The sequence below is a fragment of the Aquila chrysaetos genome, chromosome 8, assembly GCF_900496995.4.
Source record: "Aquila chrysaetos chrysaetos chromosome 8, bAquChr1.4, whole genome shotgun sequence".
NCBI lineage: Eukaryota > Metazoa > Chordata > Aves > Accipitriformes > Accipitridae > Aquila > Aquila chrysaetos.
In genome coordinates this window covers 38,761,498-38,787,171 of record NC_044011.1, presented here as the reverse complement: position 1 = coordinate 38,787,171, position 25,674 = coordinate 38,761,498, and the positions used below count along the sequence as shown (strand labels likewise).

At 54.7% G+C, this 25,674-nt stretch overlaps 2 protein-coding genes across 3 annotated transcripts in view; one reads left to right on the top strand and one right to left on the bottom strand.

The window, feature by feature from the left end:
- Window positions 1–369: 369 nt before the first annotated feature.
- On the bottom strand, window positions 370–3,682 carry FOXR1 (forkhead box R1). Its single transcript, XM_030021170.1, has 6 exons — window positions 3,634–3,682; window positions 3,261–3,356; window positions 2,517–2,731; window positions 1,931–2,199; window positions 1,311–1,543; window positions 370–434 (listed from the first exon to the last, which is right to left on the bottom strand). Exons 1-6 carry the CDS (start codon window positions 3,680–3,682, stop codon window positions 370–372), a joined length of 927 nt encoding a protein of 308 aa, XP_029877030.1.
- A 1,038-nt stretch (window positions 3,683–4,720) lies between these two features.
- The window catches only part of BCL9L (BCL9 like), a 71,873-nt gene continuing 50,919 nt past the window's right edge, over window positions 4,721–25,674 (top strand). For both annotated transcript variants that reach the window (XM_030023727.2, XM_030023725.2), the window contains exons 1-3: window positions 4,721–4,904; window positions 6,207–6,249; window positions 6,860–7,040. The gene's annotated coding sequence lies outside the window, so the exon portion shown is untranslated. The remainder of the gene's footprint in view (window positions 4,905–6,206; window positions 6,250–6,859; window positions 7,041–25,674) is intronic.

Genomic DNA, 25,674 nt, shown 5'->3' with positions numbered 1-25,674 from the left:
GTTTGTCCCGCCGACAGGGTGCCCCGGCTCCTGCTGCACACGGGACTGATACTGGACATAACTGGACTGATCATGCTTCGACTCGAGCAACTGCCGCAGCAGCCAGGAAGAAGGTATGAAAAATCTGCTCTTCCCGAATGCTAGACACCTGCTACCTGCCTGAATTCTGGCCTGGGGACGTGATTTTCCTGCCCCTTCCTGGAGAAGCAAGTAAGTCAACAACACAACAGCAAGCTCTGACTGTGTGGTTTTTTAATTTGTTGCACCCTTGCCTCTCCAAAGATACCTCTCTCCCTCCTCGCACTCTGCAGCGCTCCCTGATTTCTGCCAAGTGAGCGTTGCAGAAATTCCAAACAGCCTGCCCAGCAGTTATGTGGATCCTTGCCTGCTGGTTTTACAGCTGGGCAGGCACATGCAACAGCTTGGAATAACATCTGTGTGGTAGGGGCTCTTCTAACACAGCCAGCTAAAGCGTTCTCTGCTCAGCCTCTGACCTGTGGGCCGAGACCCTTTGTTACGGGACAGATCAACCTTCTCCTGCAGCTTAACCCTCTGCACTGCAAGAACACTGCGAGAGGCAGCAGCTTGTGTGGAGGACTTTGTGTTAAAGTTGTAGCAGGTGCCACATGTCAAAATGCCTCTGCAACTTGAGATGTGTGCAGCTGGAGCAAAAACTTGCCTTACCGAAGGAAATGAGATTGGTCATCTTTCTCCTCCACACCTTCTAAATTTGAGTCCTTATGTCATGATGCTTGTAATTTCCACATGTGATTCTTGGGAAGCTACCTGCAACAGCACCTGAGAAAACAGGCTTGGTTTGAAAACACATGGTACGTGTTTCAGAAGCAGGGAGCCGGAAGGAATCATAGGCCAAACAGAGTTCTCAGGAGATCTGCAAAAGAGAGAGCGAGAGAGAGGAAGTCGTGATAGTTACTTGGAGTGTAACGACTGCTCGGGAACTGATGCTACAGCCCCAGTTCTTACCCATATTAAGCTGATAGGTATTGTATTGCTGAGCAGTGTGATACTGAACCGAAGGCTCCGTGTTTTACCGTAGCCTGGTTTGTTTCTCTCCCTGTGCTGGTTTCATTAAAGAAGGGTTCTTGGCCGGTCTGGTGATCAAGCCCTGTTTGTGGGGGTATCTCTACAGGGATCTCTGAGTGTCTGGCATCATCTCCCAGACCTAGAGCCCTGCAGCGCTGGTGGCTGCGTACTGGCTTGGGTGCCCGCCCGTATCCCTCCTGCTATGGGAATCTTGTAAAGTTTGACTTGCTCTGCATTTTGCAGGGCTCTGGCCCTCTGAAACGTACCTGGTTTGCTCATGCTTTGGCGCACCAAGTCAAGAGCCTCTTTGGGCAGGGCCTGTGCTTCCTCCTGAAACTTTCTGCGTCCTTCTGGAGTCAGTTTCCACAGGCAGGACTTGCGGTTTCCCTCGCCGCACACGAAGCCGGTGGTTTTCTCAAAGCAGCTGCTGAAGCACAGGTTGTGTCGGATTGTGTTTTTCCAGCCCTCTGGGGCTGTTTGAAAAAATGGGAAGTGCTGCCTGCGGAGGGAAAAGATTTGTCCTGAGCTGAAGCACTTAGAGGCTGTGACAAATGAGAGAATACATCGCATCCGAGCAAGGGAAGGAGGAGAGGGTCCTCCCTGACCCCTGTGGTGTAAGGATGGCTGGCGCAGTCGAGCATTGTGTTTTCCTAAGGAGGGTAAGACAAAACTAAAATGCCAGCTCTCGAGACTCATGGGTTTGGGTGTTGACAAAGAGGGGGAGCAGTTTTCTCAGCGGCATCTCAAGCCAAAGGCAGAGCTAAGACCCAAATGCAAGTCCCGGCTGCCACATCCCTGCTCCCCAGTAGATGATCAGAGACTCCTGTACCCCTCATTGCACCTCTTCCCCTCATTCTGCACTAGGAGCTGGGAGAAGAGTGGGTACCGCATGAACTGGTAGATCTGCTGCACGGTCAGACTGCCGCTTGTGCTGTTGCACAGGGCGAGGGTGATGAGGATGCAGTAATTAAGGGGGGGACGGGGCCAGCCTCCCTCTGTTTCGGTGCTCATCTGCCTGGGGGACTTGAGCTTCACACTCTGAGATCTGAGGACTGTGGATTTCCAAGGCATCGGCATCGTCTTGAGTTCAGGAGTTTCCGGCATCTCCCGAGGAACTGGGACCTCCACACACAAAGTGTCTTCATCCTCAGTAAGCTGGGGAGAGGAAGGAGAAAAAGGATGTGGATATATTAGCCCTGCGTGGAATGAGGGACAGGGATACACTGCTTTGTTCTGGGGGAGGGTGGGTCTGGGGGAGTGTGTATGGAAAGCTCATGTACTTTAAATTTCAGCCTCCATCCCCGCACTTTGTACTCTCAGCCTGTTCCTCAGACAGGCTCCGTGCATTGACTGACCCCTGCTGAAATGGGAGGCAAGAGCTCACAGAGCTGTTGAGTGAGCTCATTTGTTCTTGCAGGATCGTTAAGCGTGCACAGTGCCTAGGACTGCCCAAGCAGTTCCCTTTTTTGTACCTTTCCAGCCTCGCTGGAGGATGACAGCACATCCTCCTCAGAGCAGTCCAAGTCGGAGTAGTCGCAGGATGTGTTTGGAGAGGAGGGTTCTGTGGCACCACCAATTGAGGCCATCAGGCTGTTGGATCTGGCCGGGTCTACGCCAGGAGTCCCGGGGATAGGGCAGACCAGGCTGGGGTTTACCCACATCCACAGGTGGGGCTGAACACCAGGTTCTAAGGAGAAAGAGAAATGTCACCCTGGGGGTCCTACGTGAGGACCATTTCTAGACCCTGCTGTCCAGAGGCAGGCTGGGGAAGCTCTAATGCAACACAGATCCCAAGGCAGAGGTCCCCAGTTACCTTCTCATCCCTCTAAAGAGTGTTTTATTTCCTTTTCTGCATACAGCGTGCATGTCTGTGCATTCTTGCACTGCTGCAGCCAGCCCTAACAACGGTGATCAGCTCTGAAATTTTACTTTCGTTTTCCCCTGTAAAGCCAGAAGAGTGTAAATCACTCCCTTCAGTCCTCCTTTCCCAAGTTTATCTACCCAAAAGGTTGCGTTTGGAGGGAAGTATGTCCGCAGGCACAGCCATGGGATTATATCCTTGTCCTTGAGCAATGGGCTTCAGCTTTTCCTAAATAAGCATAGAAAAATTCCAGTCTGGACACAGATGTTCTGGCTGGCAAAAGAAAAGCCCCTTTCCCAGGCCATTCCCTGAAACACTGCTGGCCTCTGTAGGTAATACCAGGTCCCAGACTTACCCCTGGCATCTGGCAGTGCCCCCGGCAGCAAGCACCTGTGTGCTGAGGGGTCAGCTTGCCACTTCAGCGTGCGATGGTGCATGGTCTGGTCAGGAGCTGGTGGTGGACATGGGGAGCCCAGAGACACTGTGGCTAGCTTGTGTTTTTTGCATTAGCCTCATTTGCTATAAGCTGCATACTTACTTTATACGTAATTGCAGACACTTCTAAGGTGATCTGATCCCATTTAAACATAAAGAAAATGGGCTTTTTGTTAACTTCCAGACAGGAACTTACTATTTACCAGATTTTACAATTTTCACCTGAGTTTTGGAGATGGGAATCTTTTTAAAAGGAAGCCAAGTCAATCAAGCAAGACCTCTGAGGCCCTTACCTTGCAGAAACTCTTCAGCAGTGACAGTGAGTTTGAGCTCCTCTGCCATATCCCAGTCCTCAAGGCCATTTTGTAAGTGCAGGCTTTCCCAAAATGACTTGTTTTGAAAACTCAAGTACATTCTCTTTGTATGGCAAAGTAATCTCCGGGTGCTGAGCGTAGCGGGATCTGCAAGGGTGGCACAAAGAATCCACCGAGCTTGAAGTGGTCTGTGTGCTGAGAGAGTTGATTTCGTATTTTTTTTATAAAGGATACCAGACAGGTGGGTGAAAGGCTGGTCTCTGTTTCACACTTCTAAATACCTATTAAAGCCCCCTCCTGTGAGTAAATGGTCCATATTGGGGGAGTAAGCGAGCTGATTGAGAATAAGATAGGTGGCAACATGTAGGCTCTGTTTTCTGCCCATTTACTTTGCTAGAGCCTTGGTAAATGAGCTATTCCTGTGTTCATTAGGCTAACATATTTTTTTTTCCACTTCTGATAAAATTGCAGCATTACCTACACTCTGTAGCAGACTTCCCTGACAACCCAAACATCTCTGGAAGCAGGATGGATCTCTGAGGGATGCACAGTGTGCTCAGGATGTGTTTGCAGGTACTGGGGAGCTCCCTCATCCTGCTTGCCTGGAAGTAGCCGGTTTTAAGACTGAAAACTGCTTTAGATCAGCCCAGGCAAAATGCTGAGGGGGTACCACAATGGGGGAAAAGGAGCCAGGTTAAGCAGATGCTGGGCGTGCTTTCCCAGTGTGTCTCTTTCTTAGAAACTTTTTGTGCAGCTTGAAGACGCAATCTAAATTCTGTGCCTTCCTGGATCGCCTTTGTTTGTTCGACTATACCTTTCACACAGGGCCCCTGCCTAGTCTGCCCCAGGTATTACAAAGGAAGCGATGTGGTTTGTGCTGTTCAGGGGTGGTTGTAACACATGCTCATCCTATTCGCCCACTCTCCATCACTCTTCTGCTTGGGGGGCAGGGGAGGTAGGTGGCATGGGTGGAAATGGAGTAGCTACAAATCAAAATCCAAACCTTGGCTTAGTACCAGCAGGCAATTAGATTTCAGACTCTCTACATATGTTGACCATTTTGTAGGAGGACGCAGGTTATGCTCGTAGCGGAGGAGTACATCAGGGACTTGCTACCAGTCTGTTGCAGGGAGATGGACAGAAAGAGGCTGGTTTTGGCAATTGCTGGAAGAGATTGCACTGTAACATTAGCGTCATGGTGTTGGGAGAATCTCGGCTTAAAAGTGAATTCCATGACCCTTGCACCAAAGGTTTGGCTTCGAGTTGTTTGGTTTTTCTCTGCGTGATGAAAGAAAAGGATAAGGTGCTTTTCCCCACTGCAGGCTTGCTCTGCAGTCCTTTGGGCCAAATGTTCCTGCACTGTTTGCTGTCACTGTTCTCACCCTTTGTGTACTTGCGTCTTTTGAGATGGGCTGTTGAAAAATAAGTCAAACACCAAACCAAGATTTTCTTGGAAAGGTAACCTTCAAAGGGCAGAGAAGGATCTGGCATGCTCAGTTTTGCCTCTTCAATAAAAGCAGGCACGATAGTTGGTACTGTGTTAAGGTTTGCTTAGTTCTTATTAGGCATTCCACAGACATCAAGTCAGTATGGCTTTGCTTTTGCTAGATGCAAGAGACTACAGTCACCTAGCTTTTTCCACCCTCGTGTGACAAAGTTCGGTTGTTAGCAGAGATGACATGCTCCCTGTCAGATTCCTCAGGTGTGAGCAGAACCTGCTTGGTTGGCTGCTTTCCTCAAAAAAGTCTGAGCATGCTCCAATCAAAACCCTTTCCCTGTCCTGAAACTGGAGCCTGGTATTTGACTTGGGATGTGTTGCAAACAATCCAGCTACTATAGATTAATAATTTACCACATATCGCTCGACCTGTCGCACCACAAAGTTGCTTTCCCCTTTCTATCCAGAGTGAATAGCATCAGCTGAGGCATAGTAATTCATTAAGCCTGTGATTGTCTACGTGCACCCTCAATTGATGCCTCACCTACCCACATAACCTTTGGTACTTCAACAGTAAACTCGCACAAGAGTGCTAGACTGGATGCAGTTATGTTAATAACCTTAGACCAACGTGAGTATTTCTGGGGGGGAAAGAAGTCCTGCAATAGCTAGACCTTATGTGCAGATGAAGTATCTTGACCTGCTTGCCCTTCAGCCAGGCATGGCTTTTGAAAAGCAAGCTGGGCAACGTCTGAGGCACCGATATGGATAAAAGAATAATATTTGGGGGTGGACTTGTCCGCGGGAAGGACTTCGTTCTCAGTGCTGCTTTCCAGGATCCATCCTGGGAAAGAACAGCCTGGCAGAGCTGGAGGAGGATAACCAGCCTCTGTGGCTTGGCCACAAGAGGCCGTGTGAGCTGGCATTTTGCAGGGAGCAATTGAATTCACCTGTAGCCGGTTCAGAGCCGGTGCCCCCGGAGTTAGGTGGGGGCTATCCAGCAAAAGCTACTACAGAGCAATAAAGGAGATGAGAAACAGCTGCAGTCTTTCTAGGGCTGCTAGCAGCAGCTGGCTGCAGCTGATCAGAGATTGCTTTCTCCCGTCTTCCCCAGGTTTCTGTATCCTCAGAGAAGGCTGTACTGGTCTGTGGAACTGGTAAGTAACACGAGGGGAGGGAAGGGGTAGGATATAACATAATATGGTCTAGTGCTCCACCCTGAGAAGCCCTGAACAGTTGCACTCAGACCCTCCCCAAACAAAGATGCAAAAAGAGCTTGCTAATATTTCCTGCCTTTGCTGCAGGGATGGGAAGCATTCCCCTATGTGATAACGTTTACCTCTTACTGGTAGAGATTTGAGGCACTGCTCTAACACAAACAGGTAAAGCAGGGAAATGAGCCCTGTGGTCTGCCCAGTCCGTGTAATGAAGCTAGCAAAACTGCAGACAGAAGCGTTGGTTTCCATCTTAAAGCCTAAGAATGTTTTAAATACATATGGTTGCAACCACGGATGTTTCCCTTAAGTCTAGGAAAAGGCTAAAGCACCTTAATTTTGCCTTTGGCCATTCAGTTGCTGAATCCCAATCCCATTGGTTTGTATACTGTGTGTTCTGGGTGGAAGCATCATAACCCCTGAGCTCTGTCTTGCTACCCCTGATAGAGCCAATTTAGGGCAAGTAAAAATCTAAGACTGCAGATTCCTTATGCCCTACGGTTTAACCAGAAGCTCACGCTTGCATCCTAAAGCCATTTCATTTTTCTTTCAGTCCCCCTTTAGCTTCGGAAGGTGAAACAGAAGTTAGAAGAGAACCTGCTGACACGAGCAGAAGGCCAAAGTAGCCAGCATCTCTATCTGCATCATGAAAGGAGCTGAAAATGTAAAGAGGTGACAAGCTGGAGGTGTCTTGGCTCAGGACGTCTGGATTCTGCAAAGCCAGCTCTTCTCAGGTGAGCGTTACCTGCACGGAAGCCAATTGATGGGTTAGTTTTACAGAAAACCAGTCTCACCTACTCCCGCACACCTCATAACCACAAGAACTACAGGGAAGCTTTGTAAGCACACGGGTTGGGGTCAGGGGGCAAGCGCAGTTCTCTTTCCTTGCTGATTCCCATCTCCTGGCCTTTCAGATTAAGACTTGTTTGCAAATAGAGAGAAAAGACATTTCAGATTCGAGGCGTAACTGCAAGCGTGCTCTGCTGCTTCTCAGGGTGTCTGACTTTTGCATGTGTGTTTCTGTGTGTGCGTGGAAGGTTTGGGTAGGTGTCTTTGGCCAGGCTTACGGCTTAATGTGAACGTGCTGTGCGAGGTCTTCTTGGCAAGCCAGAGAAACTAGATTTGCTCCTGTTTCTGAAAGATGTTGGATCCGAGCTCGCTCTCTCCCCTCGAGACAGGGGAGCTCTGTAACTTGGCTTCTGACCCAGAGTTGTTATTCAAGTCTGGCTCAAATGGCTCTTGTATTCCACACCTCCTGAAAGCTTTGAATTGGTACAGTGTGACATCTGCTTGTCTGTGGTGATATGAGGGTATCATCTCTTGTCTCAGCTTTGCCCAGCTGATGGTGTTTGTATAGAAGCAAGCTCAGTGGACTTGGCAGGGGCTCTGGGCTCGTGGATACTGGTCATGCCAATCAACTGTGGTTTTTATGTGTGTGTGTGTATATATTTTTTTTTTTTTCTGGTGGTAGAACAGAGATTAATTTCCAATTAAGTAATTGGTACTTTTCCCCATCTTCCTAGTACGGGGTGTACAGTAGGTGCCTGCCTTGTCCTCACACAGTGCCGCTCCTGCTGTGTTGGCATTGCTTCAATTCCCCATGCCACAGCAAGTGGCTGACGCTGTGACTGTAATGTAGAAAGAGCTCCCAGGATTTGCGTGGGCCAGGGTTAAAAACGGTCCTCTGTTAAAGAGAGGCAGTGGGGAAAGTACGGACAAGCAGGGAGCACGGGAGCACAAGGCAGAGAGAAGGCTGTGGCTGGTGAGAGGTGGTTGCTCCGTCAGCACTGGATCGGGGGCTGTGTCAGAGTGCCTGGTTAATCCTGTGGATGCCTGGTGTGTCTCCATCGGTACTATGGGTAGTTGCTGCTGCCATTGTAGCTGTTCATAGCCTCCTCAGGACACGAGAACACAACAGACGTACTTGATGAGCATCACAGCCTTTTTTATTAGCTGTATTCTGTTCTCTCTGAACAGATACACTATTTTTCTGGTGGGGGAAAGGCAGCCTCTTACCCCCCACGTCCTCAAATTCTGTGAAGTTGCAGTAAAAGAGCTGAACTCGGGTCTCTGCCCCTCCTCCCTGATTTTTAAAACCACTTCAAAGGTGAGCTGGCGGACGATTGAAGCGACTGGTTCTGCCGGGCTCGCTGCCACTCACCTTTCGTGCCGCTCCCCCACGGAACAAAGCGCAGCGCTTCCCTTTGATTTCCCCCTTTGAAAGCCATAGGGGACAGAGTCTGAAACGCTCTGCAACTTTTTTGGCGACTCTGCTCCTGTACCTTCCTGAAGCGCTGGGTGTATCAGGACAGGGCTCCAGGGAGGAGACCTTGCTTGCGGTTAAACTAGCCGTCAGTGCAGGCTGGCCGACGGGATGCTTCATCCCTCCTGGGTGTCGCAGCTGGAATCCCCCCCCAGCTTGGCAGGGAGGGTGAGCTAATGCATGCAGCAAGGGGAGGAAGGAGCCACACAGCATCTCAGAGTCGGTGGCTTCGACCAATGCATGCTGGGGTCCCAGAGCCCAGCCTGGCTGACCCTCACCTGCAGTAGGTGCCACCTCCCGGCTCAGCTGCTGCCCAAGGGAGGAGTCTGCCCTATTCTCCATTTTGCCTGCTTTCTGCCAAGAAGAGAGCAGAGCACGTGCTGCCAGTCCCCTCCCAGGTGGGAAGGGGAAAACCAGTGAGTGCGTGTGCTGCAGCCAGTGCCCAAGGCACAGTCTGGTCACTGTCTCTGCAAGGGACGCTTCTTGTCACAAGTGCGGGGCTGGATGGAGGGGAGTGTGGGAGAGCAGGGCTTGTCTTTGTGATGTGAGTTTCCAGGCCTCCTTCTGGGCTTGAGAGCTTGAGATGTTTGCAGAGCTTTAACACGTAAGGTGGCTGTTTGCAAGCAGGCGGTGATGCAGGCCATGCCCGTGTCATGTGAAGGGGGTGAAGACCACCTAGTACTGAACCAACAACCCCACCTAAGTGTCCCAGAGCTCTCTTATCGAAATACAAACAGAGCTTGTCTCCGCTCAGCTCGCGAGATGACAAGATTGTGGCTTGCAGCAGTGCAGCTGCACGGCCAGCACGTGCAGTATTTAGTGAAAAGTGATGCAGGTCATGGCTGCGATGCTCAGAAACAGTGGGATGCTGACTCTGTGCAGGGAGCGCAGTAATAAAGCAGTAGCAATTGGTTGTGTTGAAGGAAGTACCAGATGACAGATTAGGGCTAAGGTTAATAAATCTGATCTCTGTTATGCTGGAGAGACTCGTCATGTTTTATAGCCGGTGTCGCTCTTGTATGTGTTGCGGAGCTGCAGAACTGAGAGGAAACCTCCTCTTGCCTGCTGGTTCATGGCCAGGCTGGATGCCTTTACGTGGCTTCTTATGGGACAGTGCTGAAAATCTAAATACGTGTGTGTGTGTTCACCCCTCATCCCCTGGGTATGAGAACTGATGCTGGAATCACATTCAGCTGCTTATAGCAGACTGACCCGTGTATCGGGGCATGAGCCTTTGCGTGAGACCACTCTGTGTGATTCAGCCTCACTTGTCTTGCTAGTGGAGAGTCACTGAGTTCAGGAGGACCATGTCACTGAAAGTTTAGTCTTGAAAAGGTTTTGGGTTTTTGTTTTTTTTTTTTTTTGTTATTGCCGCTTGGAACAGGGATGTTGTGTCTTTAAGGCACCCCCTTCTCATTCCCCTAATACCTCAAGGCCTCCGAGTGATTCTGGAGAAGAGGATCAGTGCAGGAGTTTAAGGCATCTTTCCCTGCCCTGCTGCACTGCTCACTTACTGCTCTGAAGGCTGTGCTTTGCCATTTCCATGGAAACCATTAGTTGCTAAGCAACTGGAGCATCATCTGTGCTGAGCCCTCGCATCTAATTATCCCATCACAGTGGCTGAGAGGGGCTGGGGGGGGGATTAACTCCTCTACCATGGCAGATCCATTGACAACACTTTAGTCACATTTAAAGGGACATCGTCTCCCTTCTGCCACACTTAACGACACTCTCTTTCTTGGGCAATTACTTGGTTTCCTTGCATCATTGGACTACGAGGAGGGATACGGGTTTCTGCAGGCAGCAGAGACCCCGTCTGTGCTCATGGCATGTGCATGTGGAGCTCTGCTGGGAGCTCTTCTTTCTGTCCAAGTTACGTAGGGTGCACTTAGCTGTATGTTTGGATCACGCAGTCCTTGCCTTGCGGACTCTGTCCGGGCCGTACTTTTAGTCCTCCGTATGTCTCCTTTGTGTTACCATCACCTCAATGCTGCACTTATGTTATTGTCTCTGTCCCAAGAGCCTGATGTCATGTCTGCTCTGTGAAGTATTGCTAATTTTCCAGAACTCGGCAATGGAAGAGGTGGGCAGCTCGCTGTCTTCGGTCTGTCTGCAAACTAAAACAAACGTTGCATAGCTTGATATTCAGTTCAGTATTGCCTTACCGTTTGCTGCTGGGAGGGCTAGAGGTTGTCTTCGAGGAGCACTGAAAGTCTGAGGCGTAAAGTAGCAACTAAGGAAAGCATTTCCCAGACCTCTCTAAGTGGACAAAGCCACCAGCTGACTGGTGAATTTTGAACATTCAGATGAAGTAGTCTGTCTGAGAGCTGATTCTGATTTTGAGTTTGCAAATCCAAGGTCAATGTTACGCAGGACTCGGTCTCCCCACCGTGATAGACTGCATCTGAGTGAGGTTCACGGAGTTCGGAGGAGAATGGTAGCAGTTTGAGTTACCTTTAGACAAATGCCTGAGCTTTACGAAAAACTGACTGCACCGAGGTCCGTGCTTGAGTGAATTGTATCAGCTTCTTGCCTGCTCGCATCTGGCTGGGTAGGGAAGAATTTCTCAGTTTTCACTTTCTCCCGGGAAATGGATGCTTTGTGATTTACTAAGGTGATTGCTTTCTAGCAGCTGGATCACTGAGGATGGGGAGGTTGGTTAGAAAGTCCCCCCCCCTGTTTTTGGGGGATTTTTTTTTTTTTTTTTTTTTTTTACTGCATAGGTCTGTGAACCAGCTGAGTGTTACTGCAAAGCTGCCTGGCAGTGATTGTATAAATAGTGAGGACAGAGCTTCTTCAGCAGGAGGGTGGCCCATCCTTACCTTTGAAAACAAGAGAATCCCTAATACCTCTCCAAATTGCGGTTGTTTCTGTGTCCACCCTTGAACTGTAATGTCTTTCGCTGCAGCCAAAGCCTGCAGGCACTATCCAGCCCTGGCAATATGTTGTGCCAACCTGTTAGCAGTGCTTCCGCCCCTCTCCATTGGCAAGGGACCAGGGCCTGCAGCTCTCCGAGTGATCGGGAGGGCTAGGTGGGATGGGGTAACTTGGGAAGATGAAGCAGGTGCCCCCTGTCTTGCTCTCAGGGTAGACTGCTGCTGCTGATGATTATTATTATTAGGGCTCTTGTAATGGTCTCGGGGAGGACAGGTGGAAGAGAGAGACATATTTTGTCATGAATATGGGAAATGTAATTAAAGCCCACATGTTAATTAAGAGCTGGAGGGGAGAAATAGATGGATTTCTGCCTGAAGTCTCATTGGCATTGGCAGTTGGGCGCTTTGCATAATGCTAATAGACAAGGAAGAAAGGCGTTGGAGGAGAAGCATGGAAGATGGAAGTATTGCGCAGAGGTTCCTGTGGCTTGGAGCGAGGCGAACAGTGTAAAGGAAAAACTTTGTTCTCTCCAGCCGAGGTTGGGAAACTGAAAAAAGGAACGGCGTCCACAGCCTTTCACTTTCAGTCCTTTGGTGTAAATTGGCCCTGCCGAGGCTCACGGGGAGATGGTCCAGGCTGGATGACCCACATGTGTTTCTCTCTGGCCTGCCTGGGCTTGTCCCTGTTCCCTGCGTGGGGCTTTTCAGTCCCAAGAGTGTTAGACCAGCACACTCATCCTCTTGAAGTGGATGTGAGAAAGTTCCTGAGCTCCCACTGCCCCGTCGACAGTGGGCATCCCAGCTGAGCCCAAGTCTCGTGCAGCTCCTGAGACGGAAAGTGAGAATATCTCGTAGCTGTGTGCAGATCAGGGCAGCTGAAACCTGCTCATCTGCCCCTCTGGAAATGTACGAGAATGCTAATCAGGTGCAGGTCTCTGGTGGTTTCGGATGCTCTAATAAGGAATTTAGTGCTTGCTTTTTTCTCGTGGGTCAGGAGTCAACAAGATTACAGCTCTGCTGCTTTGACAGGCTGGTGAATGTCAGGGCAGGCATAACGGGAGGATCTCGTAGGTTTGGATCTCGGACTCTTTCTGTGTAAGACAGAACTGCAGAAGTGCATTGGGAAACGATATCTGCCCTGTTCATAGTAAGGCATTAACGTATTTAACATGGGGATCCTCCGCTCCTTCAGCTGTGCCTGTACCCCATTACCATGGGTCTGAAGAAGGGAAAAGGAGCTGGCTTCTACATGTGCTTCATGGGAAGCTGAAGCACCATATGGGAACCAGGGTGGAAATGAGTGGAGGGGGTGTGAGTGTAGGGGAGTCTGATGTACCTGCTTACAAGAGGGTACTGCAACATCTGAATGGGTCTGTGAGGAAAGAAGGTGGTGGTCTGTGTGCATGTGGTGCTGTTTGGGGTAGTAGAGGATGACTCTGCTTCTTTGCAGAAATGAGAAGAAGGTTGTCTGCGCACAGAAATTAAGGGAACTGTTCAAAATGTAGTTTGCCATGTGTTGGGGGCTCGCAGGGATCGGGGGAAGCAAATGTGCCAGCCTCTGACTCACGCACGAGGTCCCAGAGTCAGGAAGGAGTAATCTAAAAGCTGCTTGAGCCATGTGCTGAATGTTAATGAGACAGGCAGGGCTCACAAAAATGCTGCAGCCCAGCTCCTGCCGCCCAGCTTTGCTACCAGTGCGGCTGCTTCCCTGAAAAGAGCAAAAGGGCTTGTGCTGGCAGAGCATGCCTGCGGACTTGAGCGTCTGTGGCTTGGAGAGCGAGGCAGCCTGGGAGCTTTGCAGAGCAGAACAGTTTGCCTGCCTCCTCGCTCCGTCCACAAGATAGGTGAAAAGCTCTCTTTGCACCTGCAGGTTTACTCAGTGGAGAATGGCACCCCTCTATTTGAGCAGAGTGTGGCAACAGGCAGAACCGGGGCAGCACTTGAGGAAGAGCATCACAGCTCTTGTCCATGGAGCAGGATGCGTTTTGTTTGTAAGATTGTCCGTGTCTATCCTGGTGGATGAACACTGCTGGTGAAGCACACGTAACTGCAGGCACACAGTGCTGTCGCACAGTGGTTGGGACAAAGAAGAAATTGAAGTGAGGGAGGGAATTCACGAAGATGGAAAGTCACTTCCGAAGTTGGAATTTGGCCAGGATGCTGAATTGAGCAGCCCAACTTCCGGAAAATGTCAAGGGATTTGTAACGGCTTGTTTGAAATATGGTGCTTGAGGTATTGCAGTTCCTCCCGCGTGGCTGGGTGGGTGGGTGGGAGGTTTCCCGGCTATCGGATGGCCAGCAGCGTTTGCAGTTTGCTCCCTGACCTGCAAGTGGAACTGGGGAATGTCTCGCTCTGTCTGCTAGGTTATACTGCATCCTTGCTCTTCTGCTTCACTCTCACGTGCTCTTTCTCGCTTTTCTTTTCATTTCCTTTTGGCATCTCAGCGCTTAAAGTGTTTCCAAGAAGAACTGAAGTTGGGAGAGCAGCAGCTGAGGAAGCTTGCCAAATGCTCTACATTGGTTGACAGCTCTTCTCAAAACCAGATGGTTACTAATTAAAAGGAGTCAAGTGAGGAGGCTGCATTGGCCTTTCTATTTTTTTTTTTTTTCTTCTTCTTCATCTGAAGAAAAGATTTCATGACCTTGGAGGAAGATCATCTTCCTCTCTTTGCAGGGATGTCCTCTTCCAGTGCTTGTAGTCAGTGGTGATCCCAGTGCTATCTGCTGGGTGCAGGATCTTTCTGAAGACGCAGGCTCACTGTTTCTCTAAGCCCAAGGTAGCTGCCATGGGAGGTAGGACAGAAATGCAGTTTTTAAAAGAAAACAGAAAGCGGGAGAGGAATTTGAAATATTGGGAAGACCCCTTCTCCCAGATCTTCTGCGGGTCCTCTCCTTGAAGCCTTATATTGTCAGTAGCAACAAACCTGACGTTGTTGTGCTGCCCTTTTGCCGAGTCTTGCCATCCTTGGGGATCTTCTTGTTCCTCAGCCTGCTGCACCTTTCACGCAGAGGGGTACTTGAAACATGGCCGCTCTTGAGCCACCCGTGTGCACGTGGGCTGCTCCACATGGCTTTTCTCCTTGGTACTGGGAGCTGGATGGCTGGGAAGATGAAGGGCGAGCACGGCATGTTTCTCTCTTTATTTTCAAGAACATTTGGTTTCTAGAGCCAATTTTAACAGATGCACTGTCAACGCTTAACGGTTCAACCTCATGTGGAAGAACTGTGTATGAGGAGAAAATGTATTGGCAGTAACAAACACCTCCCACTCGGATTCACGTCCAAGAAAAGTGTAGCAGCTTTGTCTCAATTAACTTCCGGAGATGTGGTCCTCCACAGGCTCCCCTTGCCGAAATCTCGCTCCTTCCTCCTGTTGGCATTGCTGCTGCATGGCTGGATTTTGGGAGACTTGAACCAGGGCAGCTGGTCGTTTCTTCCACACAGGATTGCCAATAGGAATACACTTTGGTACTAGACCCCTGATAATTTTGCTGCTAGGTCATGCTTGAGAGTTTCAGAGATGAGCTTAGCCCCGCTCTAGGCAGTCCTGCCTCATGCTGTTCGGTCCATTTTCTTTCTGCCCTGTACACGTGCTCCGGAGACACAAGTGCTCCTTCTGTGCCAGACTTTCAGAGACTCTTAGGCAGGAGCCACTCTACATATTGCAATGAGTCCAAACAGGCATCTCAAACCTCAGTCTGCTTTTTGAATGGGAGAAGCTGTAACGAGTGCCTGAATCAAAGGGTGTCTATACAGGTTGTGCCAAATGCAGTCCAGCCCCCCTAGAGATGTCTTTTCTGGTTCCAATTGGATAGCATGCCTTTCTTGAAACCTGGGCTCCAGTTAGGAATGACCATCTGGTTACATCTTGTATTTTGGGGCTGGTGCAGCCTTCTGGCAGGGCACTATGGTACTGGGGATGTGCTGGGGACTGACAGGGCTGTCCCTCTGCCCCTCCCCAGATCAGGCCAACATGCAGCTTTCTCTGCTGGGATATTGCTGCCAGGTAGAGGATGGCAGGTTTGTGCGGGAGCTGCTGGCACCACCTGTGGCTCCTCATACTGCTGGCCCTGCAGAGCAAACGTGGGCAGAGGAGGCTCCTTTACCCTTGTGAGGCTTTTCTTCTCGGTGGGCTCCCTGGGAGCTGGAGAGTGCTGCTGACCTGGGCTCTGTCCTTTTGTGTCCCCGACAGCACAGCGCAAATCCACATCTGCATGATGCCGATGAAGCATCGTCTCCCTGTCATGAAATATTCATGCCCGTCTCCAAAAGGGCTCCAGCACGGCAAATCTATGCGTCCCTCCCGTGCCCGCCCCCCCCCCTCCCCGCACACAGGCAATCTGTGCTGCAGAGGGGGTGGCTGTGGGCTCTGCTGTGAGGTCAAGCCAGATCCAGGCAGCTGATCTCTGCCTTTGAGGAAATAAAACAGAGAAGGAAAGAAGTAGCAAAACCCCAGGAGGTGCTTTTGAGACTTAACCCTTTCCAGGCTGGGAAGCACCGGCAGAGAAAGCGTGCAGTGAACAGCATGAGCAGTGCAGGGACAGCTGGATCTAGAGAGCAGCTGAGGTGCTGTAGTCCTTTTGCAGGCTGGGAAGATTGTTCCTAAGCCTGGGAACCCTGCTGGAACAGGCTCTGCTGCTCTTGGATGTGCTGGTCTAAATCCATCTGATGCAAGGTGCTGTGCTTCTCCTGGCTTTATTGAAAGCCGCCTTGATTTCACTGTAAGCGCTCCGCAAAGCGCAAGTCCTTGCTAGAATGTCACGGAGGAGTACCCTGTTTCCCCTATGGGTGGAAGAGCATAAATCTTGGGTCTCGTGAGTTACTTCTCTTTGTTTTTTTTATGTTCAGGGCATTTTTGAGCCTCCTCCTCATTTACGGTTAAGATGTCAGACAGTGAAAGTAATATATTGCATCAATTATAGGGAGACTGCTCCACTCGGGAAAGTTGCTGGGCTGGGAGTGGTAGCGGTAGGACTCCCTCAGTGACCTCCATGAGCCCTGTTGTGCTGCGGGGACCTTGCCTCGCTGGGTGACTCTGGAGCAGAGCGAACTGCTGCAAAGGGAGCTCTCTGGGCAGGCATTAAGGTGAGGAGGGCATCAGGTACTCGGGCACGCAGTGCAGGTGGTGTTTGAGCGGCCTGGCTTGGCCGGCGGATGCAACTGGTTCGTTAGTCCCTGCCTGTTCATCCCCTTGATAATCCGATTTGCATTCCCTTTTCTTCCCCTGGATCCTGCTGTTACCATGGGAACTGTGTTCACAGTTGCGTTTCATTGGCTTCTGGAAAAACTCCTTTCTCCCTTTCCCCCTGTCTCATTCCCCTTTTCCAGCTTGGACAGGGAGCTGTGGCTGTCAGAGGATGGGGAAGCTTGCAAGGCTTCTGATAACTGGAATGAAGGCAGTGGTTGGAGGGAGGAATTGGGGAAATATGGCAAGACCGTGAGGGATGAAGTAATTCTGCTTATGTGGTCTTTAGCTTGGTCTTTTCTGTGTCCTGCAGCTATGAAAGGGAGTCCTGGACACCTACTGTCCACGAGGCTGCTCGCTTACCCCAAGGGTCTCTCCTGCTTCGAGTCCACTGTTGTCTCTGGTGGCCTGGGAAGCCAGCACCAGGGTGGTACATACTGTGCTCTTTGTTATAGCTAAGGGATTTTCCTGCCTGTTTCTGCAAAGACCAAGCTGGTGTTGTGACTGCTGTATGGTTGAGAGACAATAAGGGGGGAGACACTGCTCCAGGCTCTTGCGCTATCACCTTCTTGCTGCCTTTTGCTTTGTCCGAGAAAATTGTGCTTTGGCCTGGTAGATTAAGAGTGCGCGCAGAAAGTCGCAAACAATTGCGATACTACATCTTAATGAATTATCATTTGTCGGCTTCTTTGTTCCTTAAGTAACTGTGCCTTGGTGTTTTCTGAGAGGTTGCATTTGAAGGAGGAAGGGGCAGTGGCGAAGATGTTTCCCAAGCCCCTTCTTAGGAGGGTTCTCCTGTTACTCAGCCCCATATGTAGTGGGGCTAGCAGCTAGGCTGCTTCAGCCTTACCACTCTGGCCTCTGCTCTTCCTCAGCCTGTCTAGTCACGCTGCTGGAGAGCCAACAGGGCTTTGGCAGCCTCCCTCCATCTCTGCCCATCTAAACCCAGTTCCTGCCTCTGCTTTTGTCCTGGCCAAGCACCTCGGCACCTGGCTGACCTCATTAGCCATGGCCAGGCCAACCTCTGTATTTGGTGCTCGGGCTCTGCCAGCCTTCGCTGCCAGACCCGCAACATTCCTGCAACCCCTTGTGTTGCCTTCCACCTGTGGGAGAGGATTTTGATGCTTGGCTCTCAGCGTCTATGCCATATAAATAGGGCAGTTGTGAAGTGCGTGAAGGTACCTGTTACACAGATATTCAGGAAGGGCCGTTTGTGCAGGAAGGCGTGATTTAATGGTTCAGGTGCCAGCTGTAAGCTGCTGCTGCTGGCGGGGACGGAGGGTTCGTTTAGCTCTTCGTATTCTAGCGCAGGGGTGAGGATGTATTGCCTGCTGCGGAAATCCATTTCCTCGCTTCTGCGCCTAGATGTTAAAGCTCCGTTTGGCATCTTTCGCTGGAGCCACGGTTTCTTCTTTTCCTCTTAATTAAAACATCCCCTTCTGCTGTGCGCACATGCTGCTATTCTGCCGTGCATCGCCCTGGAGATAGCTGCATCTCCTTTGCATCGTCTGAGAGCGAAAACAGGGTAAATACAACAAGGCAACGTGTTTTCTAGTGTTTCTCGTCCCTGCTCTGGTGCTGCATCTCGGCGTGGGGCGTACAGAGGGAGAATCTGGCCGCCGTTGGCGCAGCCCTGCTCTCCCTGGCTGGAGGAGGAGAGCGGGACGCCTGCGCCGCCGCGGCGGGAGCCCCTGGGTGCCCCGGGAGGGGCCGTGCCGGGCCGTCCCCGCCGTGCCCTGCTCTCCCCCAGTCTGCTCTGCCCTGCTCTGCCCGCCGGCCCCCCCCCGGGCTGCTGCCCGCGGCGGCGGCTCCCGGGAGCGGTGGCACAGCCGCTGCGCCGCCCGCGCCCGCCAGGTGGCGCCGCCGGGCCCCGGCGCCAGCCCCGCGCGCTGCCGGTGGGCGCCCCGCCCCTCCCCGCCCCGCCCCGCCCTTCCGGCCTGTGCGGGCAGCCGGCCCGGGCTGCGCTGCCAGCGCCGGGGATGGAGCCCGCTGCCCTCCGCCGCGGCCGTCCCCACCTCCGCCACCCCGGGCCGGGCCGGGGCCCGCCGCCCGGTTCTCTCCGCCGGAGTCGGCGGGCTCCGCCCGAGGAGCTGCGCCCGAGCAGCCCCGCACCAGCTGCGGGCAGGAGATGCCCGCAGCCTCCTGCGCACGCCAGCGTGTCCCGGGCCGCGGGTCGGAGGTGGCGTGAGGCCGGCTTGTGCGCGCAGAGCAGCCCCCTTCGCCGGGGGACACACACACCTTCCTCTGTCCACTCCTGTGTCCTCCTCGCCCCTCTGGCCAGGCAGCGGGGGGATGCTCGAGCGCTCCCAAGGCTGGAGAAGCGGGCCCTCTGCGTGCGTTCCGCTGTAGCCGTCTGCCCGCGGCAGGCAGTAGCGTGAGCATTTAGCAACGCTGACACCCGGGGAGAGACAGCCGGCCTCCAGCACCGCGCTCACCTTGCTGGGCGCTGTGGAGAAGGCAGGCTGGGGTTTGATAGTGGCTCCGTGTCCGTGGTGGATGCAGGGGGCACGGAGGTGGAGAAATCTGGAGCACGAGAGGAAACTGCAGTGCAAGCAACAAGTAGTTGGGCAGGGGTGGGGTGGTGCCGGCAAGGAGGACCTTTTCCTCATCCCAAATTCTGTAGCGTCCCCCTGGCAGTCGGCTGAGGTGCTTGTACCTCTGGCAGGAAAGTACCATCAGACCTGCATAAATGCACGCGTGTTTTGGGAGACTGGGGTGTGGATGAGCAAGGGCTGGGTGAAAACCCAGGGAGCAGAAATCGGAGCAGAGCCTGAACGCACAAGTAGAGCCTGTGGCTTTACTCAGGCGGTTGCCCTCCCTGGAGCACATGGGACAGATGGGTCTAGCCAGGCAGCTGGGTGTTGATGCAGGTGAGTCTGGCTGCGTTGGCCCCGCGTGCCAGGGTATGTGCCCTGGTTCTTTGCAAAACAGGTCTGTCCCTGAGATGCTGGGGGAGAGGCGTTTCACCCAGCTAGAGATTTGTGTGCTTGAGGCGTTGCACACACCAAGGTGTGCAGGACTCTCTCGGGAATGGTGACTGCGTGTGTGGGAATGGGGGTAGCAAGCGCTAGTCCAGGTTACCAGCAACACAAGTCCTTGTTGTGCTGGCAGGTGGCGCAAGGCAGCAGCTCGCTAACTTTTCCTGTTATGACCCCATTTACAGAGCGGTGATTTCGAGTGACCCCAAATACTAATAGAGACATTGAATAAAATTGAATTTGTGTCAGGCTTGTGACCTCCCTGAAAACTCTCCTGATCTTGCTGACACAGGGCTAGAGTGTCTGCAGTGACCAAGCTTCCAGGAGCCCTCTGGAGATGAAGGCACTGAGTAAATAAATCAAAGGGAGGGATTACTCTGTTCCTAGTTCTGCCTTACTGTAAGGTTGTAGTAGCAGGGACAGCAAAAGCTGTTCCTGCACCTTCCTTGACTGTCTCGTTATCCCCCGGTACGATGCACCGTAGACTCGCCGGTGCTCTGTCTGCAGCGGAGCTGGCACCCGTGTGCTGTGCTCCCTTCCTGCTGTTTGTGGTTGCACATGCTCCTGCACGCCTGCAGAAACCGTGTCTGCCCCAGCACCGTCTCTGACACCCGTCGCTGGCGTACACGTGTGAAGATTTGCCCGTCCGCGACGTGCGTTTGCCTGCGCACGTGTGCACGGCGTGCGCCGTATGTGCCGAGGCTGCTCCGGGGGTCCGCTTTGGCGGGCGGGGACCAGAGCGGTGCGGTCAGCGGGCAGGCTGGCGGAGCAGAGCGTGGCCTCGGCGCGGAGGGGGAAGCTGAGGAATGCGACGGCAGCAGCCGAGAGCCGCCCGCCTGTTTTGCCCAGACCCGAAATCCCCCGCAGGGCCCGCTTCTGCCTGGCCCGGCCGGCCAGGAATGCCACAGGGAAGGGAAACCTGGCTGCTGCAGGGGGAGCGCCGCGTTCCTGCCCGGACCCCCGGCTCCCTCCTGCCCGCCCCCTGCCAGGCTCGCCCCCTGCGGCCCGGGGCGCTGGGCCGAGCCCGCCTGCCCGCCCGTCCTTTCGGCGAGGGAGCTGCTGGCTTTGTGTCACCGAGGCGCTGCGATTCCAGAGCCAGCCCTGCCTGCTCAGTTTTTCCAAACCCGCACTTGGGAGGAAGGCGCCGTATCAGGATAAGAGTCCCCCCCTCCTCTCCCTACCCGCCCCGCTGCCAGCCACCTTCCCGCTCCCCAGCCAGCCCGAGCCCTGGGTGGCGGTGGGAGGCGCCGGCTTTGCCGATGGCTGCATTTATCACGCTGGTGGCCTCGGTAAATGCTTTAACCCTTTGCGCCCCGCGGGCGCTGCTGGCAGCAGGCTGGGTGGCCTGCCCTGCTGGCAGCTGCCCAGCCCCGCAGCCTGCCTGACCGGCTCTGGCTCTCCTGCCTCGACCAGGTGGCAGAAGCTCGCTCCTAGCTCCTGCGCCAGCAAACCTCAGCCTTTTCTCGGTTTGCCGCTCGCCAAGCGGCGAGTGTCCCGAGACCGGGGACGGCCAAGCAAATGGTGCTGCAGGACCCCATGCGAGGAGCGGCTCAAATACAGCTAGAGCATGTAGCAGAGGCCACCTGAGGCCAGGCTGCTGTGGTAGGAGTTAAGCTCATCTCCCGTGCCAGTATCCCAGCGGCATCAGGACTTTGCGCACCGTGCGGCGGCAGACCCGGGATGACTCGATGACTTCCCCTGGGCTGCACCAAGCACCTGAGGCGGTGGGAGGATGAGGCTGGCGTTCAGAGCATGCGGGAGTCACAAGAAGGGGAAGAAGGCTTGAAGAGCTGTGTCGTGCTCGCACCCATATAGGCGTTATGAGTGCATCTGACTTGCAGGAATAGCAAGGCACGCAGGATCCTAAGCCTCGGTGTCTTTGTGATCCTGGAACCGTGTCAGGAGTTTGTCTTTGCTAGACGATGGTGTGTCAGCCGTGCTGTGGCTGCAGCAGCCTACTTCCATTTGGGAAGAGGACAGCTCAGCTTGATTAAATTCTCCTCTGGTACTCCAGCGCAGGCTGTCTTTTGCCTTTAGGACTGCAGCATAGGAAAATCCCAGCATATGGAGGGGGGCCAGGGCCCGGCTCTGGCATGAGGATGCTGAGCAGGAGATTGTGGCTGGCTGGCTGCATCACTTCACGTGTTGTCTTTGCGCTTCCCAGTTTCTTCTGGCTGCCGTGGGTGAATGGCCTTGGCCTGCTGGAGATGTGATGGTTAATAAGTTAGTGCAAAGGAAGCAGGCTGGGATCCCGTTTGAAAGGAGCAGAGAAGCCAAGCTGGGCACCCCTGATTCTGTCCAGGTCAGTCTGGCTGCCTAGGCAGCTGCAGAGGTGGCAGAGGTAGCACAGGCTCCTTGCAGCTGCCTGCTGCTGGCGGCTGTCTGGCTCAAGCTCCCAATGTGCGTGAAATGAGGGAGCCCATTCTTCCCCGGCTGGCTGCAGGGCTGGGTGCAAACCTGGGGCCTCTCCTGGGTTGGCTTTTTTCCCCCTTTCCCTGAGCAACGGCTTTGTGGTGCCATCAAAACCGAAGTGGGATTGAGACCTTGCAATGCAGCCCACAGGAGATGGAGGTGCAGCAGGGACTTGCGAGGCTGTGGGGTAGGATCCGTGCCAGTGTCTGAGGGGAGAAGAGGGCACTGTGGCCAGGAGTCTGTTTAGGAATGGGCAAGACCCAGGGTCCTGCACAGGGAGAGCTGAAAAGACGTTTTTAGGCCAGAGTCTACCTCCGCAGCAGTAACGAAGCCTCTTCCACCTCCTCGCTGGACCTTTGCCTTTCTGGGGGAACACGGGATGAGCCTGTGTGCCAGGTCTGTGGATTTAACGCTGGAGCTGCCCCCGGCTCCCTGCTCTGTACCTACGTGGATCGGCATAGCAGAGGGCTGCTCCTAACACAGGCATTTTGCAGCCCCAGACTCATTTCCTTCATCCCAATTCATCTGTGCTCTTCCATCTCTGGGGCCTCTGCTGGGGGTTGGTCTGGGACTGGAGTGAGCCACTGGGGAAGTGCTTTGCAGAGAGGCAGCTCCAGCTAACTGTGAGTCACATCATTAATTCCAGTATAGTTAATTGGGGCCTAATTAATCATATTCATAAGTGTAATGAGGGCCTCGCCCACAGGGGTCTTGCGAAGGTCTGAGCTTGGGGCTGGTGTTGTGGAGAGGCAATGGGAATGAACAAGTCCCAGAGCCTCGGAGGAGGCTTGGGACCCAGCTTCTGTGTACTCCCGACATCCTCATCGGCAAAAACACGACAGGATGAGGCCGATCCTTCTGACCCTGTAGCCCAGTATCCTCTGCCTCCCACAGAGGTAGAACGTATCAGGAGGTTCTGGGTTGCTGGTCCCAATTCTTCCCAGGGAAGGCCGGAGTCACGGGCACAGATGGCTCTCTCTTGGTCCTTGACTAGTTTGGAAGGGTGACATTTGATTTCCCGGGTGTATGTTTTGCAGCCCAAAGGCAGGAAAGCCCCGTGCAAGGGAGGGGCAGGTAACGGCCAGTTCTGGGCATCTCGGCCAGGGGCTCGCTAACGTGCTGATGTACCAGGCAGCTCCTGGGATGAGCTGCTGCTGTGGTGGTGTTGGCAGAGGGAGGCTTTGAGGAGCTCCAAGGACTCTGCTTCCCCATCTCCTCCCCTCCCTGTCTCTCCTAGCGTGGGCGTAATGATAGAGGAGGGAAGGGGAGACTGGGAGTCGGAGTCAAGTGTAGGGAGGGCAGCTAGCCCGGCAGATGTTAATTAAAGACAGAGGCTCAGCGCTGAGCCGGCAGCGGCTGGTCCTCCCGCTGACCTTTCCCAGTCTCGCTCTGCCACTTTCATGTGCACAGGCTGGGAGAGATGCGAGGGGCTGTGATGTAGAAAGCCCGGGAGGCCACAGGGAAGGAGCGGGAGGGAGAGGCAGCCGGAGGGCCTGGAGGACAGGTGCCTCCGCACGTCCCCTCCGCACCAGACGTGGCTGGAGGGAAAGAGCTGCAGGTCTGCCCCTTGGCACCGAGCTGTTGTGCCAGACAGCGGTGGTCGGGCACTGTCTTTAACCCACTGCGCCTGTGCGTGCAGCCTGCAGGGACACGAGCCCAGTGCTGCTACTGGGAAGGATGAAAGCGTGAAAATACGTCACTGTTTGCCGATGAGGCGCTTGGGAGCTCACCAGAGAGGCAGGGAGATGTACGGCCTCGCTGCTCCCGGTCCCTGGGAGGGGTTCATCAGGGTACGGTCGGGTGGCTGGTACAAGCAAATGATGCTCGATGCTGCTTTTTGCAAAGGGGCCCCCAATGACTGCCCACCCGCGTGGCCTGCAGTCCCCTGAGGGGAAAACCCAGGGCATATGCACGGTGTGCCTTCTGCCTGCTCCAGCCTCAGCTGCTTTTCCCAGGGTGCTTCTGCAGATGGGCGAAGCCACCCCGGGGCCAGGGGCAAAGAGGCGCCCTCAGCGGCCTACGTCCCATCCTTTCGGTTTGGGTTTTGGCCCGCCCGCCTGCCCACCCTCCGGCCTCTCTTGGCGGCCGTCGCTGCTCTCCGCTTGGCCCTGCCGCTGGGGGACGGGGGCGGGCAGCGGCGCTGACCCTGCAGGGGGAGCTCAGCTGCCCGCCCCCGCCTGCCTCCCCTGCCCGCGCGCTGCCGGCGCGGGGCGGGGCGAGGCGCGCGCTCTGCCCTGCCCCGCCCCGCCGGGAGCCCGCCCCGCGCCTCGGCAGGGGGCGCTGCCGCACGCCCTGCCCGCGCTCCCGCCGCGGCGCCCCGGGTTTGGCGGGCGGGGGGGGGGGGCGGTACACCCCCACCCCCCCCTCCGCCCCGTTCTTGCCGCCTCTTCTCCTGCCTCTGCTACCGAGCCGGGGGAGGGCGGGGGACCGGGGGCCCGGCTCCGGTGGCGGCTGCGGCCGTGCGCGCGGGCAGAGCGGGAGGGCAAGGTGGTGGTGCCGTTTTGCCGCGGGGCTGCTGCTGCTTCCCGTCGGCGGAGATGGATCGCTTGTCCCTGGATCCCCTTTAGCGCTGCAACGCTCGGAGATGCTGCCAAGCCGTCCCAGCCTCCAGCCCTCTCTGCCCAGCCCACCCCCGAGCAGTGAGTGCGCTGCAGGCAGGAAGGTGACACATCCTGGTTAGGATGCTGCTGGCATCATCCAGAAGCGGGTGGACTGGCTTAATGGCCTGATGTGCGTGTGCACTTGTGCGGCTCCCTTCTGCCTGCGAGGGGGGAGGGAGCAGGCCAAGAGCACAGGCAGCCGCCGAGCCAGCTGTGTCCTCTCTCAGCTGCATCCTGCGGGCCTGTAGCAGCAGCAGCCGCCCCCAGTCGGGCCACAGCTCCCGAGGTCGGCGGGGGGCTGCGCTCCTGCCGCCCGGCCAAAGCAAATGGTGTGTTGGAGATGGACGCTGCTTCCACCCGAGCCTGCACCCGGCTATCCCCAGCCACCTCGCCTCCCGCGTCCCTCTGCTCCTTGGGTCTCACCTGCCTCTCCTCGCTCCTGTTGCCCCCACCCCAGGGTAGCTGTCGATGGAGGCTGTCACTCAGGGGAAGAGGGTGGTTAACGCGTGGAAAACTAGCCGGTAAAGACAGTAGCGTGCTGCCCTTCCCGGGTGCTGGGGCTGGCCCTCCGGCATCACTGCCTAGGCCCCAGAGCAGGGCTCAGGTGGGGGGGATCTCCCCGACGCCGCAGGGTGCTGGCGTGGGACCCACAGGCCATCAGCACGACCGGGATCGGAGGCTGGCAGGCTGATGTTTGGGGTGGTAAAAGCAGGGCGGAGCAGGCCCTGGGTAGGAGAGGGGCCGCTGCTGTCGCGGGGAGCTCCGGCACCCCTGTGTACCGGCGATTCCGGGCCCCGCCGTGCGCGACGTCTCCTGCACCCGGACGGCCGCTCGCGGGGAGACGGTGCCTCGCTCCCCCCTCCCGGCCCCACCGGAGGCCGCAGGCGACCCCAGACCCGGTGCCGGGCGCCGCGTCCCGGCGCGGTGCTGGTCCCCGGCAGGCCGCTGGGCGGCCGGCGGAGCGCCCGTGACGAGGAAGCGGTTAATCAGCGCGCGGGGCTTTTATTTTGACAGGGCAGCGCCTGGCTCCGCGCTCGGAGGAAAGTGAATGATC